Consider the following 17168-nt stretch of genomic DNA (forward strand, 5'->3'; position numbering starts at 1 on the left):
TGTTCCACCACTGACACCTGGAACATCATACAGTCTACTGGATTGCATGGCCCAAGCAGCAAGGATACTTGGACAACAGCTTTGACCTGTCTCCAGAGCCAGCTTCACAGGCATGTGATCTGTGGAGCTACACAGAGCACCACTCTCAGAAGGACCCCATGCTTGGTTTAATGCTCTGTTGTCACAATAATTAAATTATTAGTAATTTTATCTTTGAACTTGTGTTTTCTAAGTGAAGTCCAATGGGACAATGGAGTATGAGCATCATCAGAAAAGACAGATCAGGCCAGGGAGCATATCAGGAAGCACAGGCCCCAAACAAGTGGCAAATGCACATGCCTTGACACAGTCCCCTGGGAGGGGACCTGAGGCCAGATTAGGAGCAATGACAGTGAAGAGGGCAGACGAGAAGTAGTAGTGGTGATGGCAGCGGCGGCAACTGCAGGAGAGAAAAGGAACTCTGCATAAGGGCAGTGCTTCGATCATCTTGCTGCTCCATTTCCAAATCTCAATCACTGCAGTGTTTACACAAATCTTAACTCCTGGGCCTGAGACCTGGGACCAGGAACTGCCAGCGTTGAGGCAGTAAACTTTGTCAGTAAATTATTACAAAATAAAAATGCACCCATGGATGTTTTAATAATGCATATTAAGGAGTTATTAGAATTCTTCAGAGTTTAGAATCTCTGGTTTTGAAACATGGCAAAGCAAACATCCACAGGCTTAGAACAGAAATTAAATTTAAATATCGTCAAATTTGACAAAAAAAACAAACACGATTTTCATATGAAGCTTCAGATGAACCAATTATTAAGGAAAAAACAATTTTTAAATTGAATTTTTCCTTGTAATTGAAGATATGGCAATAGAAAGCATAAACAGGCATTTTTGAATTATATACAAATTTTGATGCTGCTTTCGGTTTCTTAGAAGACCTCCACAAGTTACAGAACATGTCAGAGGAAACATTACAGTGCCACTGTATAAATTTAGATTTTAAATTAAATTCACTTATGTAAAACTGACTTGAGTGAAGAGTCTTTTTAGAAAAACTGTTCTACAAGAATCATCAGCTGTCGATGTACAAAAATATCTATTTTGAAATAATTAATCTCGCTGTTGTCAGAGCCTATAAAATACTCTAAACAATTCCAAGAGTTACATCAGCAGAAAATCCTTCTCAAAATTAAAAAAACTATCAAAAGTTATCTGTAACCTTGCATTTGCCAAGAGCAATTCACATTACATCTTTATTTTGCATTGGCCCCAGATGATGCAGCCACCTCTGCCTGCTGTAGAGCCCTTTTCTGCTTCAAGCCCCACTCAAAATTGGTTGTCTTCCAAATATACACCTATTGCAAACTATATACTACAGTTAGTAGTATTTCAACATTTTTTCATAAACAGTAACAAATGTATTATACCAATACTACCAGTCAACAATTGAGGGCAGTTGGTTAGGGATAGCGGAGGATTCGAGTTTCCTTTTCTTTTTTTCTTTTTTCATCTTTCACTTTATTTCTTGTCTGGAGTAATGAAGTTTCTAAAAATTGAACAAAAATTAAGTGTGGCGATGGATGCATAGCTGTATGAGGATACCCAGGGGCAAGTGATTGTACACTTTGGATCTTTGGATAATTGTATGGTATCTGAACAATCTCAATAAAAATGAAAAAAAAAAAAAATTGGTTGTCTTCCAAGTTACTCAGTATAAGGATTGGGGTAGAATGTGTTGCATCCAGAGCCTAAAGAGATCTACCAGACACTGTGCTTCCTTCTCAGGGATGCAGGATGCAATGATTTTCTTATACTTTGGAGACAATGTTGTGGCACACCCCTGACCACAGACCCCTAAAATCCTATTCTCAAGGGTCAGATCTCGAATTTTCATTGGGTTTATCTCCCCTTCTCTGGAGCACACGTGTCTTATCAAGGCTTCCAGTATGCTAGCTACCCTCTTTTCATCCTGGCTGATCAGCATGTATTCATCAGTCATTGTACTGAATGTATTGATCAATGAGTTCAATGGATGTGATATTCTGCAGGATGCCCAATCTAGATCAGCTCAGACTATACTATGGCAAAGAGTAGGAGAGGTAACGCAGCCCTGGAGCAAAATTGCAATTGTTTCTTTGTCCTTCCATATGAATGTGAACTGTTTCTGAATCTCTTTCCCAATTGCAACAGAAAAGAACCCATTCACCAAGTCAGTGGTGCTTACCATGTACCTGAGGCCATATTAATCTGCTCTAGCTAATATACCACATCCAGCATGGCCACTGCAATTGGGGCTAATACTTGGTGGAGCTTGTGGTTGTCTACAGTCATTCTTCATGATCCATCTGGTTTCTGAAACAGCCAGACTAAGTAATTAATAAACCAGATATGATATGGATGGAATTGTGCCCCACCCCACCCCCAAAATATGTATGTTTAAGTTCTAATTCCCACTACCTCAGAAAGTGACTTTATTTGGAAATAGGGTTATTATAGATGAAATCAGACAAGTTAAAATGAGGTCATACTGGAGTAAGGTGGGCCGTTAATCCAATGTGTCTCTATAAAAAGGGGAAAAAACACACAGGAGGCACAGGGGGAAACGCCACATGATGACGGAGGAGGAGAAAGCCAAGGATTGCCTACAAGCTACACGAGAAGTTAGGAAGGATATGGAAGATTCTTCCCTTTGGACTTCTAGCCCCCATCATAAATGTAAGGCAGTAATTTCTGTTGTTTTAAACAACCCGATTTGCTTGGCTTATCTACTCATCAGTTGAGACATTTGCGATGTGTCACTTTTGAACTATTATGAATAATGCTGCTATAAATATTCATGTTCAAGTTTTTGTGTGGACGTGTTTTCAAATCTCTTGAGTATATATATACACAGGGGTGAGATTGCTGGGGCCTCTTCTAATCTGTCCTTCATTCCACAGCCTGAAGGATCTTCTAAAAAATCATGTACACTTCTTTTACTCCTTCAGTGATTTCCCATTAGCCTTAGGATAAAGACCAAAATCCTTAATATAAGTTCTGGCCCCTGCCTACCTCTCCCTCACTCCCTCTGCTCCAACTACAATGGCTTATTTCAGTTTTTTGAACATACTATCTCAGGGCCCTTCCATCTGCTGTACTCTCTGCCTAAAAGACACTCCACCACCCTACTACCCTATTATGAAGTTATTTCCTTCTCAATCTTCAGATCTTCATTCAAAGGTCACTTCCTTGGGGCACCTTAGACTAGGTCAGCCCCGCCCTCTTCCCCCTTAAATGTTCTCATTGCACCCTTTACTTTCCTTCATAGTGCATCTCCTAATTTGTAATTATATACTTCCGTGACCATTAGATTAATGTCTGTCTCTCTGCCACTAGATTGCAAGTTCTAAGAAAGAGGGACTGTGACTCCTCAGCACTAGCTTGGCATCTAGAACAAAGGTGACACAGTCTCTCCTTACAATCGATCCTTGAACCAAAAACAATAGCATAATTTTGCAATTTGGGACATCAAGGAAGAAGGAATAGATTCTTTTTTGGGGCAAGAAAGTCTTCCTGGAAGTCTTGAAATCCAAACACATTGGGGTTAGTTATTCCACTGGCTCACAAAATTAGCCTACCCTGGAGGCTATAACCCAGTATTCTGGCTGTCTTAGGAAATGCTGTGACCAGATGCTGAGCACAATTCTTTCTTTAAGCAGAACTATTAAGATTTTGTAGATTGCCTTCTATAGATTTAGGTTTTTTAATGTAATAAAACAGGCAATCCTTCTTTTTTATAGGCCCAATATTTGTATACATTACTTTTCAAAGTACTTGCACCTTATTTTTAACTTAAAGCATAGTACTTTCATGAGTTTTAAACGACTTTTCTTGTTGGATAGTCCAGTTTAGAGAAAGTATGCTTCATTTGTTAGGAGCAAGGAGGTACATTCTATTGTACTGAGTTGGTAACAAAGCTTGACAGTTCACCTTGCCAGGGATATTTATATTTTCATCGATTTGAGCAGACTGACCACAGAATATTTGAAGCTCAGTGTTTCGTGGAATTTTCCCCTAAGGTTACTTAATAACACATTGGGTGACCATGTTTCAGGATTTTGTTTGTTTTTGTTCAGCGTGCACATCCTCCAACATCTTCCAAGAGGGATCTCAAAAATTGACCAAGGATATTAGGGTAAAGCTGTCAGAATATCCCTAAGTTTTCTTTATTCTAACCACAATGTCAGCTGTAGAATAGCAGAGCGTATACTGGTTTAGAGTTCAAAAAAGCTGACTTGGAAACCCAGCCGCAAATTTAATAGGTGCGCAAAAAGAGAATGTTAATACCTACTTCATTAGTTGTAGAGAAAATTAAACACGATTAAGCAAAAGGGTCCTCAAATGTTTGTAGACTCGAGGGTAAATATGGTAAGTCCAGCCTTTACCTATCAGCTAATGTTGATATCTGGTACTCACCTTCTTTCTTTCCCTTTCCATCTGCCACTGTTTGATAATTCCTTTCCCCCTTTTCATCTTATCTTCCCTACATTTTAACCTTTCCACCAACCGCTCAGAAACAGTTCCTAGCAGAACCCACCTGGAGCCTCAGCCTGGGGTTAGCCCGGGTCTCGCTCTCATCCCGGTTCTTGCCTCCTTCCAGGAACTTCCTGGTGTCTCCCTCTCGTCAGCCCCAACCCTCCTCCCTTTCCGCCGGCAGCCCCGCCCCTCCCGGCCCCGCCCGCAGCCGCCCGTCACGTGTTCGCTCGGCAGGCTCCGCCCCCAGGCCTCGATTCACGTGATCGCGCCTGGGGAGAAAACGCCTGACCCCAGACCCTGGCCTTTACCGCGCAGTGTTTTCTTCCTGCGAGTCGTTGGCCTCAGGTGTTCCGGTCACCTGCGAGTTCCCTGACCCCTTCCCGGGCCCCCCGGCGCCCTGTCCGCCATGCGGCTCCTGCCTCTAGCCCCAGGTGGGCCCCGGCGGGGCAGTCCCCGCTGCTTGCCCTCCTGCAGGGGCTGCCAGCCAGCGCTGGTACTGCTGTTGCTGGGCAGCTACTTGGGGGTCTCCGTGGTGGCGGCCGGCACGCGGAGGCCCAATGTGGTGCTGCTGCTCACGGACGACCAGGACGAAGTGCTCGGCGGCATGGTAACTCTTATCTCTCTGCTGTGCCCCGCCTCTTCCATCTCCCGGGCTGACTCCCTGGTTTCTTGCTCTTCCCCCGTCCCGACCCCCACTCACCGAACTGACAGCCTTTACCCCTGGGCAGGTTGCTTTTGCCACTTGAGGCGCTTTTAGCAGGTTTGAGGGACTGCAGAACTCTATTTCCTCTTTATTTCCCCGCATCTTTTCTGGATTAGCACACGCACCCAGGCACTACACGGGGCTATTAGTCAGGAGCTTACTGCTGCCAGCTGGGGGTGGGTTGAACCAGTAAGGGGCAGGTGCTGGCTAAGAGCAGACAAGCCGTGATTGTTTTTCTTCTGTGTCAAAATACAACACAGCCAATAAAGTTCAGCCCCCTTAGGGGGATCTAGGTCACGTATGCATTTGTGACTACCATATCAGTGCCTGATATTTATGAACTAAGTACTGAAATGAACTAATCTGGTATATAGGCTGTGGAACTATTCAGGGTGTGTTTTTCCTCACAAGAATCAAGAAGATTCAATTAGCCCAATTGAACACCTGGCTGATGCATTAGATACTGTCACTGTTCTATTTTGTATCAAAAATGGTTGTTGTCATGAGACTTCATTCTTTCCCAGAGTTAATTTTGCTTCTTTATCTTAGACTCTGGAATTTACAGTCTTTGGAAACATCTACCCTAACCCGTATTTGCTGAGCCCAGAAAGCAGCTTGCTTGAGGCAGAGTCAGGCAAAACCCTGACTAGTCCTCTGAACGTGGGTCTGGCATTCGTTTCAGTTTTTTAAAAACAAATATGTTATTGGATTCTTCGTTTCAGTTCTCTTTTTGCTTTCAGCCAATGTTGAGACTTTGAAAACACTCCAGGCAAGAGGTTCTCAACTTTTCCAGTGTGGTAACACCCTAGCCCAGTCAGTGTCTTCAAACTGCTGGTCTCAACCCGTGAGCAAGTTGTGAAATAAGTTTAGTGAGTAGCTACCAATATTTTTGCTTTCCTATGGAAAAGAGGAGACTAGGAAGGGTCCTTGAGTTACATGTTATAAAGAGAAGCATACCTGCTGGTCTTAACCCATGAGTGAGTTGTGAAATCAGTTTAATGAGTAGCTACCAGCCTTTTTGCTTTCCTCTGGAAAAGAATAGAATAAGAAGGGTCCTTGTGTTACATTTTATAAAGATAAGCATGCTCGTAAGTATATATTTCTGCATTGTAAAGTAAAATGTATCTCTTACTAAACATTGTGTTCAAGAATATGAGAGTCTTTTCTAGCTTATGTTTAAGATACTTGCATTTTGACTCTCCACTTCTTCCTATCATGTATGCCTCATTGCCTTTTGGTTTCTTTCCAGCCACATTGATACCGAAAAGCCTTGACTTAATTTCCCTCTTCCACCGACTTAGTGAGGGAGAGTCACATCTTTTTCTGATTATTTAATACCCTAGTTGTACCAACTCTCTGATTGTGGATTTTACTTTGGTTTCTCCACCATTCCAACTGCTACACTTATCCTCCTTCCCATAACGTGTATTTTTTTTTTAATTCTTTTGTGTCCTTGAAGAGTGTTTTGTCCAAAAGAAGCAAGCCATCTCTACGACAAGCTGTTAAGTGACTAAAGCACTTAGCTAATGTTAAGTTTTCTTATCTTTGTTGAAAACAAAATTCATCACTTAAATATAAGGTGTTCAGAATTCAATTTCTTTAGTTCTCATAGGAAACAACCAATATGTGCATTAGCTGTGGTCTCTGTATATTTAAAGTCTCTTTCTTTTAGGTTTTTAATCCTATTTGCTTCTTTAAGGCAGTAGCAAATGATTTCTTGTCTGTGTTTGCACTGGAGAGAGGAAAGAAAATTAAGTGGAGAGAATTCATCAAGCTTAATGCTCCCAACTCTGACAGTTTCTCTTTTTGTAGCCTTTTTCGGAATATTCTACCACTGATTGTCATATAGGACTTGAAGGGCAAGAGCTAAGACAGTAACAGTAAGGCAGGGTGTGAGATGTTTTGCATTTGTGCTTTGTTCAGCCCCAGAGTCCTTTCATGTAGATGTTGTACTTATCTTACAGAAGAGGAAACTAAAACTTGGAGGCTTAAGTGACTTGGCCAAGGTTCATATAGCTGATAAGTGGGGAAGCCCGGGTGTCTTATGATCCCACAGTCCTGTGCTTTTTCTCCTATTGTAGAAACTCTGATAATACTGACTTATTAGATGTCATTGTACATACCATACCAGTACAGTCACTTATACCACAGATCAGAGGATCTTTAGGTGACATTCAGAGACCCCAGTGGAGTTATGGAATGCCTTAATTTACGTGTAAAACTTTGTGTATAGTATCTCCATTTTTGTGGAGAGAGGGAGGTCTTTTCTGCAAAAACGATATAAGATTGCTGCCGTAGTCGGCTAAATAAAAAGTAGTCAACCCTCTAGACTAACTCAGGTCCAAGGATTATAGCACTTGTGTGCTTTTGCTTTAGTTAGGAAATCTTTCAATCATCTTTGCAATGGTCTTTTGTGTAGTAATGTCATCTTTAACGTTTCACTGTATTTGATGCAGGTATTACCTATGGGACTCTTTAAAATCTATTTCTTGAGTTATGTATTTGTATTATCCATCTTTAAGGAATTAATACAACAAAAACTTAAAACTGCATTCAATGTAATCTTGACTTTCTACTGACTCATGATACAACAAAAATGAGCTCTTCGACATTACTTTCTTGTTTGGGATCTAACACAATAATTAGTGTTCCTTTTATTTATATTTAAAGACCATCTTTAAACTTTTATCCTCGCTCAGGGATTGGATTAGAAGTTAATTATTCTCTGTACTTGTCAGGATCTTACATTTGAGTGAAAGATGAAAAGCAAGGCTAGAAGCAAAGGAGTTTTTGACTGTTCATTCACTTGACAAGGATTCTGTGTGCACGTGTTTTCCACCGGTTTCAAGTCCTCACTCTAAGGTGTTGATCAATCTAGTTTCAAGTCCTCACTCTAAGGTGTTGATCAATCTAGTGGAGAGGGCAGTGAGCTTGTAGTCGAAAAGTATGTATCTGGGCTGTACCGCTGAGTGTCTGATTTTTGAATCAGTCTCTGAATCTCAGGACTTCATCTGGTTTTCGGACTCTGTTTTATTTCTATTTTAAAGGGTGGAAAGTTCCTTTCATATTTCCTACACCCTGCTTCTAAAGATGAATTAATAGAGATAACTGCCTCATAAGGTGGCTATTGACAAATAAGAAAAGGCCAGCAAACTTTTGTCACACTGAAAGTGGCATTGCTGGAATAATACCACCAGCAGTTAACTTTCTCTTCCTGTAAGCATTATGTCCCCCTGAGCTTTTGCATAGGATACCAAAGGCTGTAACCAAATCTGTTTAGTTCATCTCCAGAGTCACCCAGGACTCTTGACTATTGCTTAGTGTTAGGTGGAGCAGACCATTTAGGAATAATAGATTGAAAGGAGGATGTAGCAAACCCAAATTCTGGTTCATTTTAATCTCTTAGAAGAAATTGTTTAACTGATAAATTATTTATTTTACAGACACCACTAAAGAAAACCAAGGCCCTCATTGGAGAGATGGGGATGACTTTCTCCAGCGCTGTAAGTTTTGAAGTTAATTTAACTTTTTTTTTCTTTTTTTTACTTAAATTGTATTTAACTTCTAAGAAGAAACACTTCTGGATAATTCCCAGTATAATCTGCTTGGCTTTTTTCCTAGTTAAATGCCCAGTCCGAAGGAAGGACTTTATTTCGTATGATATAAATTTCTTTTCATTGAAATATTACTCCTTATCAATTGAAGATTCATTGCAGGTTTTTTCTAAGTCTGTTCTACAACCCAGAATTAGAGAATTCTATTAAAAAGTTTATTGTTTGAGGTTCAGAAATGGATTGTAAGAATCAAGTAACATTTACGCTGCATCAACGGTTCCATGATAAAAGCTTGCAGGTCACTGCAAAAGCCCAATTAAACCTGATAGCAAAACCTGACAAAGGTAGTAGCACCAAAAATATGTGTGTGTGTGTGTATGCTAGTTTCATGTATAAACATAGATATAAAGATCCAGATTGCTAACAAATTAAATTCAAGAGTAATGGACCATACCAAATAAGTGCTAGTCTAGGAATGGGAGGGTAACCTAATATTAGGAAAGCCGTTGAAAAACAGCATAGCCAGACTGCCTAGTTTTGAATACTATGTCTGCCTCTTTTCTAGCTGTATGACCTTTGGCAAGTTATTCAACTTCTCTGACCCTTGGTTTCCCCATTTGTAAATGGGTGTAGTAGTTCCTAGGTTTTTGTGAGGTTAAATGAGCTGATACATGTAAAGCACTTGTAGCAGTAGTTGACTTACAATAATTTAGTAATGTTGGTTATTAGCTACCAACATGACACCAAGAGCTGAAAGAAGGAAAAGTAGATGATCATTTCAATGGATACTTTAAAGACCTCTGAAGATTTAGCATCCTTTCCTGATAATTTATTAAGTCAGTAGGAAAATACATCACTACATTTTTATTAAACTGGTAGAATATTTCAAAACCATAGCACTGCTGCTAGGGATGAGACAGTAAGCTAATACTTCTCATTTAATGTTGTCCCAGAATATCTAGTCATTGCCATAAGTCATATGAAGTAAAAACTATTGGAAAAAGTATTGTTTCCACTTGTTTGGATTTTCAACATAGAAAATACAGGAGAATTATTGAAAACCTTTTAAAATGATAGAATTTAGCAAGGTAGAAATGAAAAAGTAAAATTAATTACCTTCTTTCCTATAACCAGTTAGAAAAATAGAAGGGGGGAAAGATCCCACTTATAATAGCGAATTATAAATACTCTAGGAATAACTGTCTAGAAATGGGTAGGCCCTATATAAATAAAGTTACAGAACTTGGCTGAGTGATATAACAAAAGTACTTGGTAAGTAGATATTTATTCTAATCGGAATCCCAACAAGATTTTTTAGAGTCATATTCCAGAAGTTGTTGGAATAAACAGGTAGGTAAGAATAATCAAGGTAATTTTTTAAAAGAAGAAATTACCCTATCAAATACTGAAATGTAGTATGAAAATACAGTAAAACAGGATGGTGCTGGCTATAAAATAGATCACGAAAGGGAAAGAATTAAGAGAGTTGCCAGTGTAAAAATTACAGAAGTCAAACATCTAACAAAATTAAAAGGCAAAAGTAAAAATGGGAAGTGTTTGTAACATGGCCTAATCCTTCCTTAATTCAAATCTTACGTAACACAAGGTCAGTCGCCTAGGAAGAAAATGGGTAAAGCACATGAGCAGACAATTTACATAAACACAGTTGATTAGTATTGCATGTAAAGAATGTTCATCTTCACCAGTATTTTAAAATGCCAAATCCAGTTTGAAAGGCAAAATAAATGCTATGTACTTAAAAGGGTTATCATCTAGTTTTGGCAGAGGTATACTGGCATAGGAATTTATTCCCTGCTGGTGAGAGTATAAGCTAGTATTACTTTTATGTAAAGTGGGTTGGTGATACGTATTAAGACCTGTACAGATAGGTAAAATGAGAGTCATTGATGACAATAGCTAATGGAAAAATTTGAATAGAGAAAACAAAATCTGTGTCCAGTGTATCAAGTGATACAGGAAATGTATCAGCATGAAAATGAGCCTCTCTTTCCTGGTTACCTTACATCCAAATATTCGTCTTTATCTTTGGTTAACACCCATCTTCTGCCATGCTGTCGTGCTTGCATATATGTATTACTTCTTTGAGAGATGAGATGAGATCAGAATTAACCACCATGTTACCCTACAGAAAGAAACCAACTGAAAAAGAAATCTGTTCTCTGTTTTCTCTGCTTTACTGTCTTCATTGTGTGATTCAAAGCAGTTCTGAAGTGTGTAATATGTAAAAAAAAAAAAAAATCTCTATTGCATGGAAAAATTAAAATTTGAAGTTAAAGTATTGAGCAGCTTTCTTTATTCTCTTTAGAAACTATGAGAAATCCACATTGCTTGGGTAACTTTGCTTGTGTTCCCTTTGTAGTATGTGCCAAGTGCTCTTTGCTGCCCCAGCCGAGCCAGTATCCTGACAGGGAAGTATCCACATAATCATCATGTTGTTAACAACACTTTAGAAGGAAACTGCAGTAGTAAATCATGGCAGAAGATCCAAGAACCAAATACTTTCCCAGCAATTCTCAGATCAATGTGTGGTTATCAAACCTTCTTTGCAGGAAAATACCTAAATGAGGTAAGTTGAATGATCTAATTCTTATTCTTTTTTAAATAACACCTTTTAGTAAAATTCACATTAATTATTTCTTAATACCAATTCAAGTTATGTTAAAGGGTTTTTGGTATATGTTGATTTATCATAATCTGCCCATTACGTGATTTGGCTAGTTACTCTTCCTTTAAATATTTCTGGGAACACTTGTTTTAAAAATTCTCCTAAGACTGCTGTTATCTGATGCATCTTCCTTTTTTCCTTGGGAATTCTACTTGTCATACGGCTGTCATAGCATCTTTGTTTCCATTTCCCCTTTATCAGAATCAGAGTGCAAAAACTTGTGTACTTTTAGAATTTTACCTCAGATTTATTAGAATATTTGAATTATAACACCTTAATGTTTGTTTTCTCATCTGCAAAATGAAAACAAAATGCAGAGAGATCAGTGATAAAGGGAAAGCACCCAGAGCCTAGAGCACTTGGACCATTAAAGCAAATGGTTTGCTGGCCCCATAGGTCTGGATGGAAAGATGTCTCAGTGTGACCTGTGAAGGCTCTTGCTCATGATATAAGAACTCTAGTTTCAGATTTCATGACCTGCAAATCCTGTACATTGGCCTTAGCTTTAAAGTCCAAGTTAGAGAGCTAGTGTATTTGGGAGTGTCTGGGGTAGCCTTTATTTGGGAGTGTTTGGAGTTAGTGAAATGGGGGATGTAGGACAAAGAGAAGATGTTTATTTTTTTACCCACTTTATCTGTGGTTACTGGAGATCTTAATATCTGATCTGAATATTCTGTTAATACCTCCTCTTCTCCCAACAATTAGGGGAATCTGCAACCTTATGGATTTGAAGAAAGATGAGTCAGTTTGTAAAGAATCATGGGAAATAAGCAACAGTGTGGATACTGGGTTAGTGGGTAGGGGCTGAGTCCTAAACAGAAATTACACTGCCTTGTATTTTGAAGATCATCTAATATGTATATAAAATCAGGAGAAATTTTTAAAGACAAGGATTCCATTCCCAGGCATTAAACTCTACTTTGGATGCTTAGTATTAAACCTTGTTGGATAAAGTGGGATCATTTCTGTGGTCTCTTCGCTTCTTCATCTCATCGGATAAACTGAGCTCCAAAAGTACATTTTATCAGCAAATGGCATGTCAGGCAGGATGACTAAAGTAATAGGCTGATAACTCACAGTATGATTATGTTGACTGCTGTTAGCCACAAGGTCAGGAAGACTATTCATTCTGTGCCACCAGTAGCTCAGCACTCATCCTGTGAATGATTGAGTTGATGGCCCTGTAGGCTAGGCCACTTAGACATTTTCTGTAAAGGGCCATATCGAAAATATTTTAGGTTTTTGGTCCCTATCTCCCTGTTGCGACTACTCAGCTCTGCCATTGTAGCACAAAAGCTGCCATAGACAGTGCCTAAATGAATGAGCATGGCTGTGTTCTAATAAACCTTTCTTTATAATAATCACTGAAATTTGTATTTTGTATAACTTTCACATATCACAAAATAGCCTTTTGGTTGGTTTTTACGTTTTTAAATGGTTGAAAAAATTATTAGCTCAAATGCCATACCAAAAAAAAAAAAAAAAGCAGTGAGCCAGTTTGGCCCATTAACAGTAGTTTGCCAACCTTTGCTTTAGAAATTCTTACTGTTTTGATGTTCTTTACTTTTTGGATAGTTTGTATGTATTTGGGGAAATTGAGTACTCTCACTATGTTCCAGATACTGATCTAAAAAGATTCCAGAAGTTTCCAGTTTCTTTCTCATCTGCTCATGTCTAAGGACTTCTGTTGTCCTTCCTTGTCTTGCTTTTCAGTATGGAGCCCCAGATGCAGGAGGACTAGAACATGTTCCTGTGGGCTGGAGTTACTGGTATGCCTTGGTGAGTGATTTTTGAAGTCAATGACAACTTGATGCAGCCCTACAGATACAAAGTTGCTTACTCGCTCATTTAGCTGTAATATTTACATTAACTTGGTTTGCTTTCACTTTTGGCTGTTTAATCTCCTTAAAATAAAGTCTACTGATATTTGCATCACTCCTTTTTGTGATGTTTTTCTTGCATTACCCAAGATGTTGCAGCATAGTTTGCTGTTCTGCCTGATCGACTCTGGCTTTTAAACTAGAACATATTGTTGAAATTATACTAGCAGTTAATAAAAACCCTAGTCAAAAAATGCAGTTCAATATTGACTTGGATAATTAAGCTTTTTTACATCTTATCGCTGTTTAAACAGTATACAGTTGAGCACAGCCTGGATTCAGACTTTCATTTTGGGTTGTGGGCTAACCTCATAAGAAATTTTATGTTTTTCTTTTTAAACAGGAAAAGAATTCTAAATACTATAATTATACCCTCTCTATCAATGGGAAGGCACGGAAGCATGGTGAAAACTACAGTGTGGACTATCTAACGGATGTTTTGGTGAGTTACTGTAGCTCTGTCCTTGCAGGTTTTGCTCACATTTGGTTAGTCTTTGCCTGGAAAACCTTGAGTCATATTTGTTCATGCTGGGTATGGAAATGCATAATAACTTTAGTCTAACTGCCAAAGAATATTTCCAACTGATTAAAATCTTCTGAGAGTGTTTTCCTTTGTTATATAAGCCAGGCTCAGATCTTATGTTCTTGAAATTCAAGCAACAAATCCCTTTTCCGAAAGCTGATCTCTAAGAATACAGAAATTATTTTATAAAGGGTTTCCTTTTTAGGGGTTCCTGCTCTTGATCCTGGTTTTACTCAGAGGCTCCATGATGGGGTATTCATAGGCTTTATCATGAAGGGTGGAGGCAGGAGATATGAGAGTTCTTTGGGTATTGTATATTTATCTGTAAGGAATTACTGAAATTGAGTGGATTTGGGACCCTCCTATCCTAAGGTGTTTCTAAATGGCAACCCTCTATAGGGCATTCATTCACCAAATTTTGAGCACCCATTAGGGCAAGTGTTCAACGGTGCATGAAGCAAACACCCCAATTCTGTGGAAGGTAACTTTCTAGCAGTAGGAGATTTTATTCTTTCATTCATGTGTGTGTGTGTGTGTGTAGGTAGATATGTAAATGTACATACTCATTTGTTATCCCATTTGGTGGTGATGGGTTAGAGAAATAAGGCAGGGTATGGGGATTACTTGAGTAACATTAAGCAGCAACCTGAGCTATATAGATCAGGGGAAGGAGTGACACAGGCAGAGGAAACAAAGACTGTGAGGACCCTGAGGCAGGAGTGTTGACTGGAGTAGTCGGGAAACCACAAAGAAATTGATATGGCTGGAGTAAAGTAGGCAGCAGGAGAGTGGTAGGAATTCCAGTCAGTCAGAATCTCTTGAATTTAGTTTTGGGAATAAATGGTCATGTAAATTGAAAACATAACATGTATGTGGGATGCTTTATTTTCATAAAGTATCTCCAGATAAGCAAACAACAAAATATAAGCCCATCTAAATTAAAGGCTTAGTGTGAAGTATTTGTATTTAATATTATTCATTAAGTTTAGCTACTTCAGCCAGCATAATGTATGACATCTTTGTGCATAATTTAAAAGTTTAAGATAACTTAATCCACCTTTCCCACTCTTCTGAATTAGGCTGGCTCTTTTTTTACATTTTTAAGGCATCAAATGTATGTAATCTAAGCTGCATTTATGTAAGTTAATGCTAAAATGACCAAATAGCTATTTTCTTATAAAGTTATAACAACTTCTGGATCATGTAAAATCATCAAGGTCTTAGTCTCTTACTTATGATCATATGTTTTTAAAATTTTTAGTGTTAAGTATTGCCCAAAAGCTAAATGTATTTGTTCCAGCAGCACACTTAGAAAATAACTGACTTAAGTCTGCTAAGATGCATTAAAAGCTAATGTGACCCTATTTCCTCTGTTCACCAGAGAATATTTATCTGTTAAGTACTCAACTATGGATAAGGTAGGAGATGACAGCATCTTTGTATGTCTCAGGCTAATGTCTCCTTGGACTTCCTGGACTACAAGTCCAACTCCGAGCCATTCTTCATGATGATCTCCACTCCAGCACCTCATTCACCTTGGACAGCTGCACCTCAGTACCAGAAGAGCTTCCAGAATGTCTTTGCACCAAGAAACAAGAACTTCAACATCCATGGAATGGTAGCTTTCCCTAATCCTTGAATTAAACCATACTCAATGTAATTAATTATGTAATATACTTGTCAGGAAGCCTTTGAGCCATTTTGCTGGTTTTCCTTCAAGATCTTTTAAAGATAATTGCACCTGTCCCAAGGACCATAGATAGTATTACCTTGCTCGAGAAATACAGAGATTCCTGTTGTGTATCCAGTGAGCAGCTGGAGAGTCCACAGAGAATGTTAAGGAAATGTCATCTTTCCTGAACAGAAGTATCACTCAGGCTCTCCTGATAACCTTGGGGTTGGCTCTCCTCCCCCTGGCAGTGGCTGATACATGTTCCTACAGTGGGATTTTTCCCAAGGGTCTAGGGTAGGAAAATAAAGAGCAGGTGTAATGATAACTTCTTAGGCAGAACTTAGAGGAAGGTAAAGTTAATAATCTTTACTCAACTTGTAGTTCTAGAAGACTCAATGCACAGAATCAAAGTTACTAATCTAATCTGATTTTAGCCAATAGTTTCCCAATGTTATTGAATAAATCTTTTGTTAAGGTTATAAATGCTGCTAGCAAAGGGGCTGAGGTCTTTTACAGTATAAAAAGTGGCAGGCACCTCTCTCTCTCTTACCGAGCCATCTAGACAGGTGAACTCGCTGCCCTCCCCCCTACATGGGACCCGACTCCCAGGGGTGTAAATCTCCCTGGCAATGCAGAATATGACTCCCGGGGATGAATGTGGACCTGGCATCATGGGACTGAGAGTATCTTCTTGACCAAAAGGGGGATGCAAAATGAGACGAAATAGTTTCAGTGGCTGAGAGATTTCAAATGGAGTCGAGAGGTCACTCTGGTTGACATTCTTATGCACTATATAGATAACACCTCTTAGGTTTTAATGTATTGGAATAGCTAGAAGTAAATACCTGAAACTACCAAACTCCAACCCAGCAGTCTGGACTCCTGAAGACAATTATATAATAATGTAGATTACAAGGGGTGACAGTGTGATTATGAAGACCTTGTGGATCACACCCCTTTTATCTAGTGTATGGATGAGTAGAAAAATGGGGATAAAAACTAAAGAACAAATGGGGTGGGATGGGGGGATGATTTGGGTGTTCTTTTTCACTTTTATGTTTTATTCTTGTTCTGGTTCTTTCTGATGTAAGGAAAATGTTCAGAGATAGATTGTGGTGATGAGCGCATAACTATGTTATCATACTGTGGACAGTGGATTGTATACCATGGATGATTGTATGGTGTGTGAATGTATTTCAATAAAACTGAATTTAATTAAAAAAAAAAAAAGTGGCAGGCAGAATCTGACAAATGAGTGATAGCATAAAATTAACTTGCAGAAATTTTCTTTTAGGAACTGAGTGGAGGGGAGGGAAAGTCTAAAGTTGTTTAAACAGTTTCCAAGTAGTTCATTTCTGTTAAAGTGTAAAATGATCCTTTTCACTGTTTACTCTAGTAGTTAATTCTGCTGTGGTGATTTGGTGTTAACATATTGTTTTCTTCTAAATTTTAGAACAAGCACTGGTTAATTAGGCAAGCCAAGACTCCAATGACTAATTCTTCAATACAGTTTTTAGATAATGCATTTAGAGGAAGGTAAGAGCTGCTACTTTCTCAATCTGGGTGGTCTTTGAGGATCCTCCAGATACTCATGAACAGGGGACTGCCCCATGTGGGGTTTTTTTTGTTTGTTTTTTA

General features: G+C 38.9%; 1 protein-coding gene across 1 annotated transcript in view; it reads left to right on the forward strand.

The window, feature by feature from the left end:
- Positions 1–4762: 4762 nt before the first annotated feature.
- GNS (glucosamine (N-acetyl)-6-sulfatase) overlaps positions 4763–17168 on the forward strand; it is a 36587-nt gene continuing 24181 nt past the window's right edge. The window contains exons 1-7 of the mRNA XM_037845893.1: positions 4763–5119; positions 8659–8718; positions 11150–11356; positions 13169–13234; positions 13679–13777; positions 15309–15476; positions 16984–17066. Coding sequence (XP_037701821.1) covers positions 4919–5119; positions 8659–8718; positions 11150–11356; positions 13169–13234; positions 13679–13777; positions 15309–15476; positions 16984–17066 — 884 coding nt within the window. The 5' untranslated portion in view covers positions 4763–4918. The remainder of the gene's footprint in view (positions 5120–8658; positions 8719–11149; positions 11357–13168; positions 13235–13678; positions 13778–15308; positions 15477–16983; positions 17067–17168) is intronic.

This window comes from Choloepus didactylus, chromosome 8, assembly GCF_015220235.1.
Source record: "Choloepus didactylus isolate mChoDid1 chromosome 8, mChoDid1.pri, whole genome shotgun sequence".
In the NCBI taxonomy this organism is placed as follows: Eukaryota; Metazoa; Chordata; class Mammalia; order Pilosa; family Megalonychidae; genus Choloepus; species Choloepus didactylus.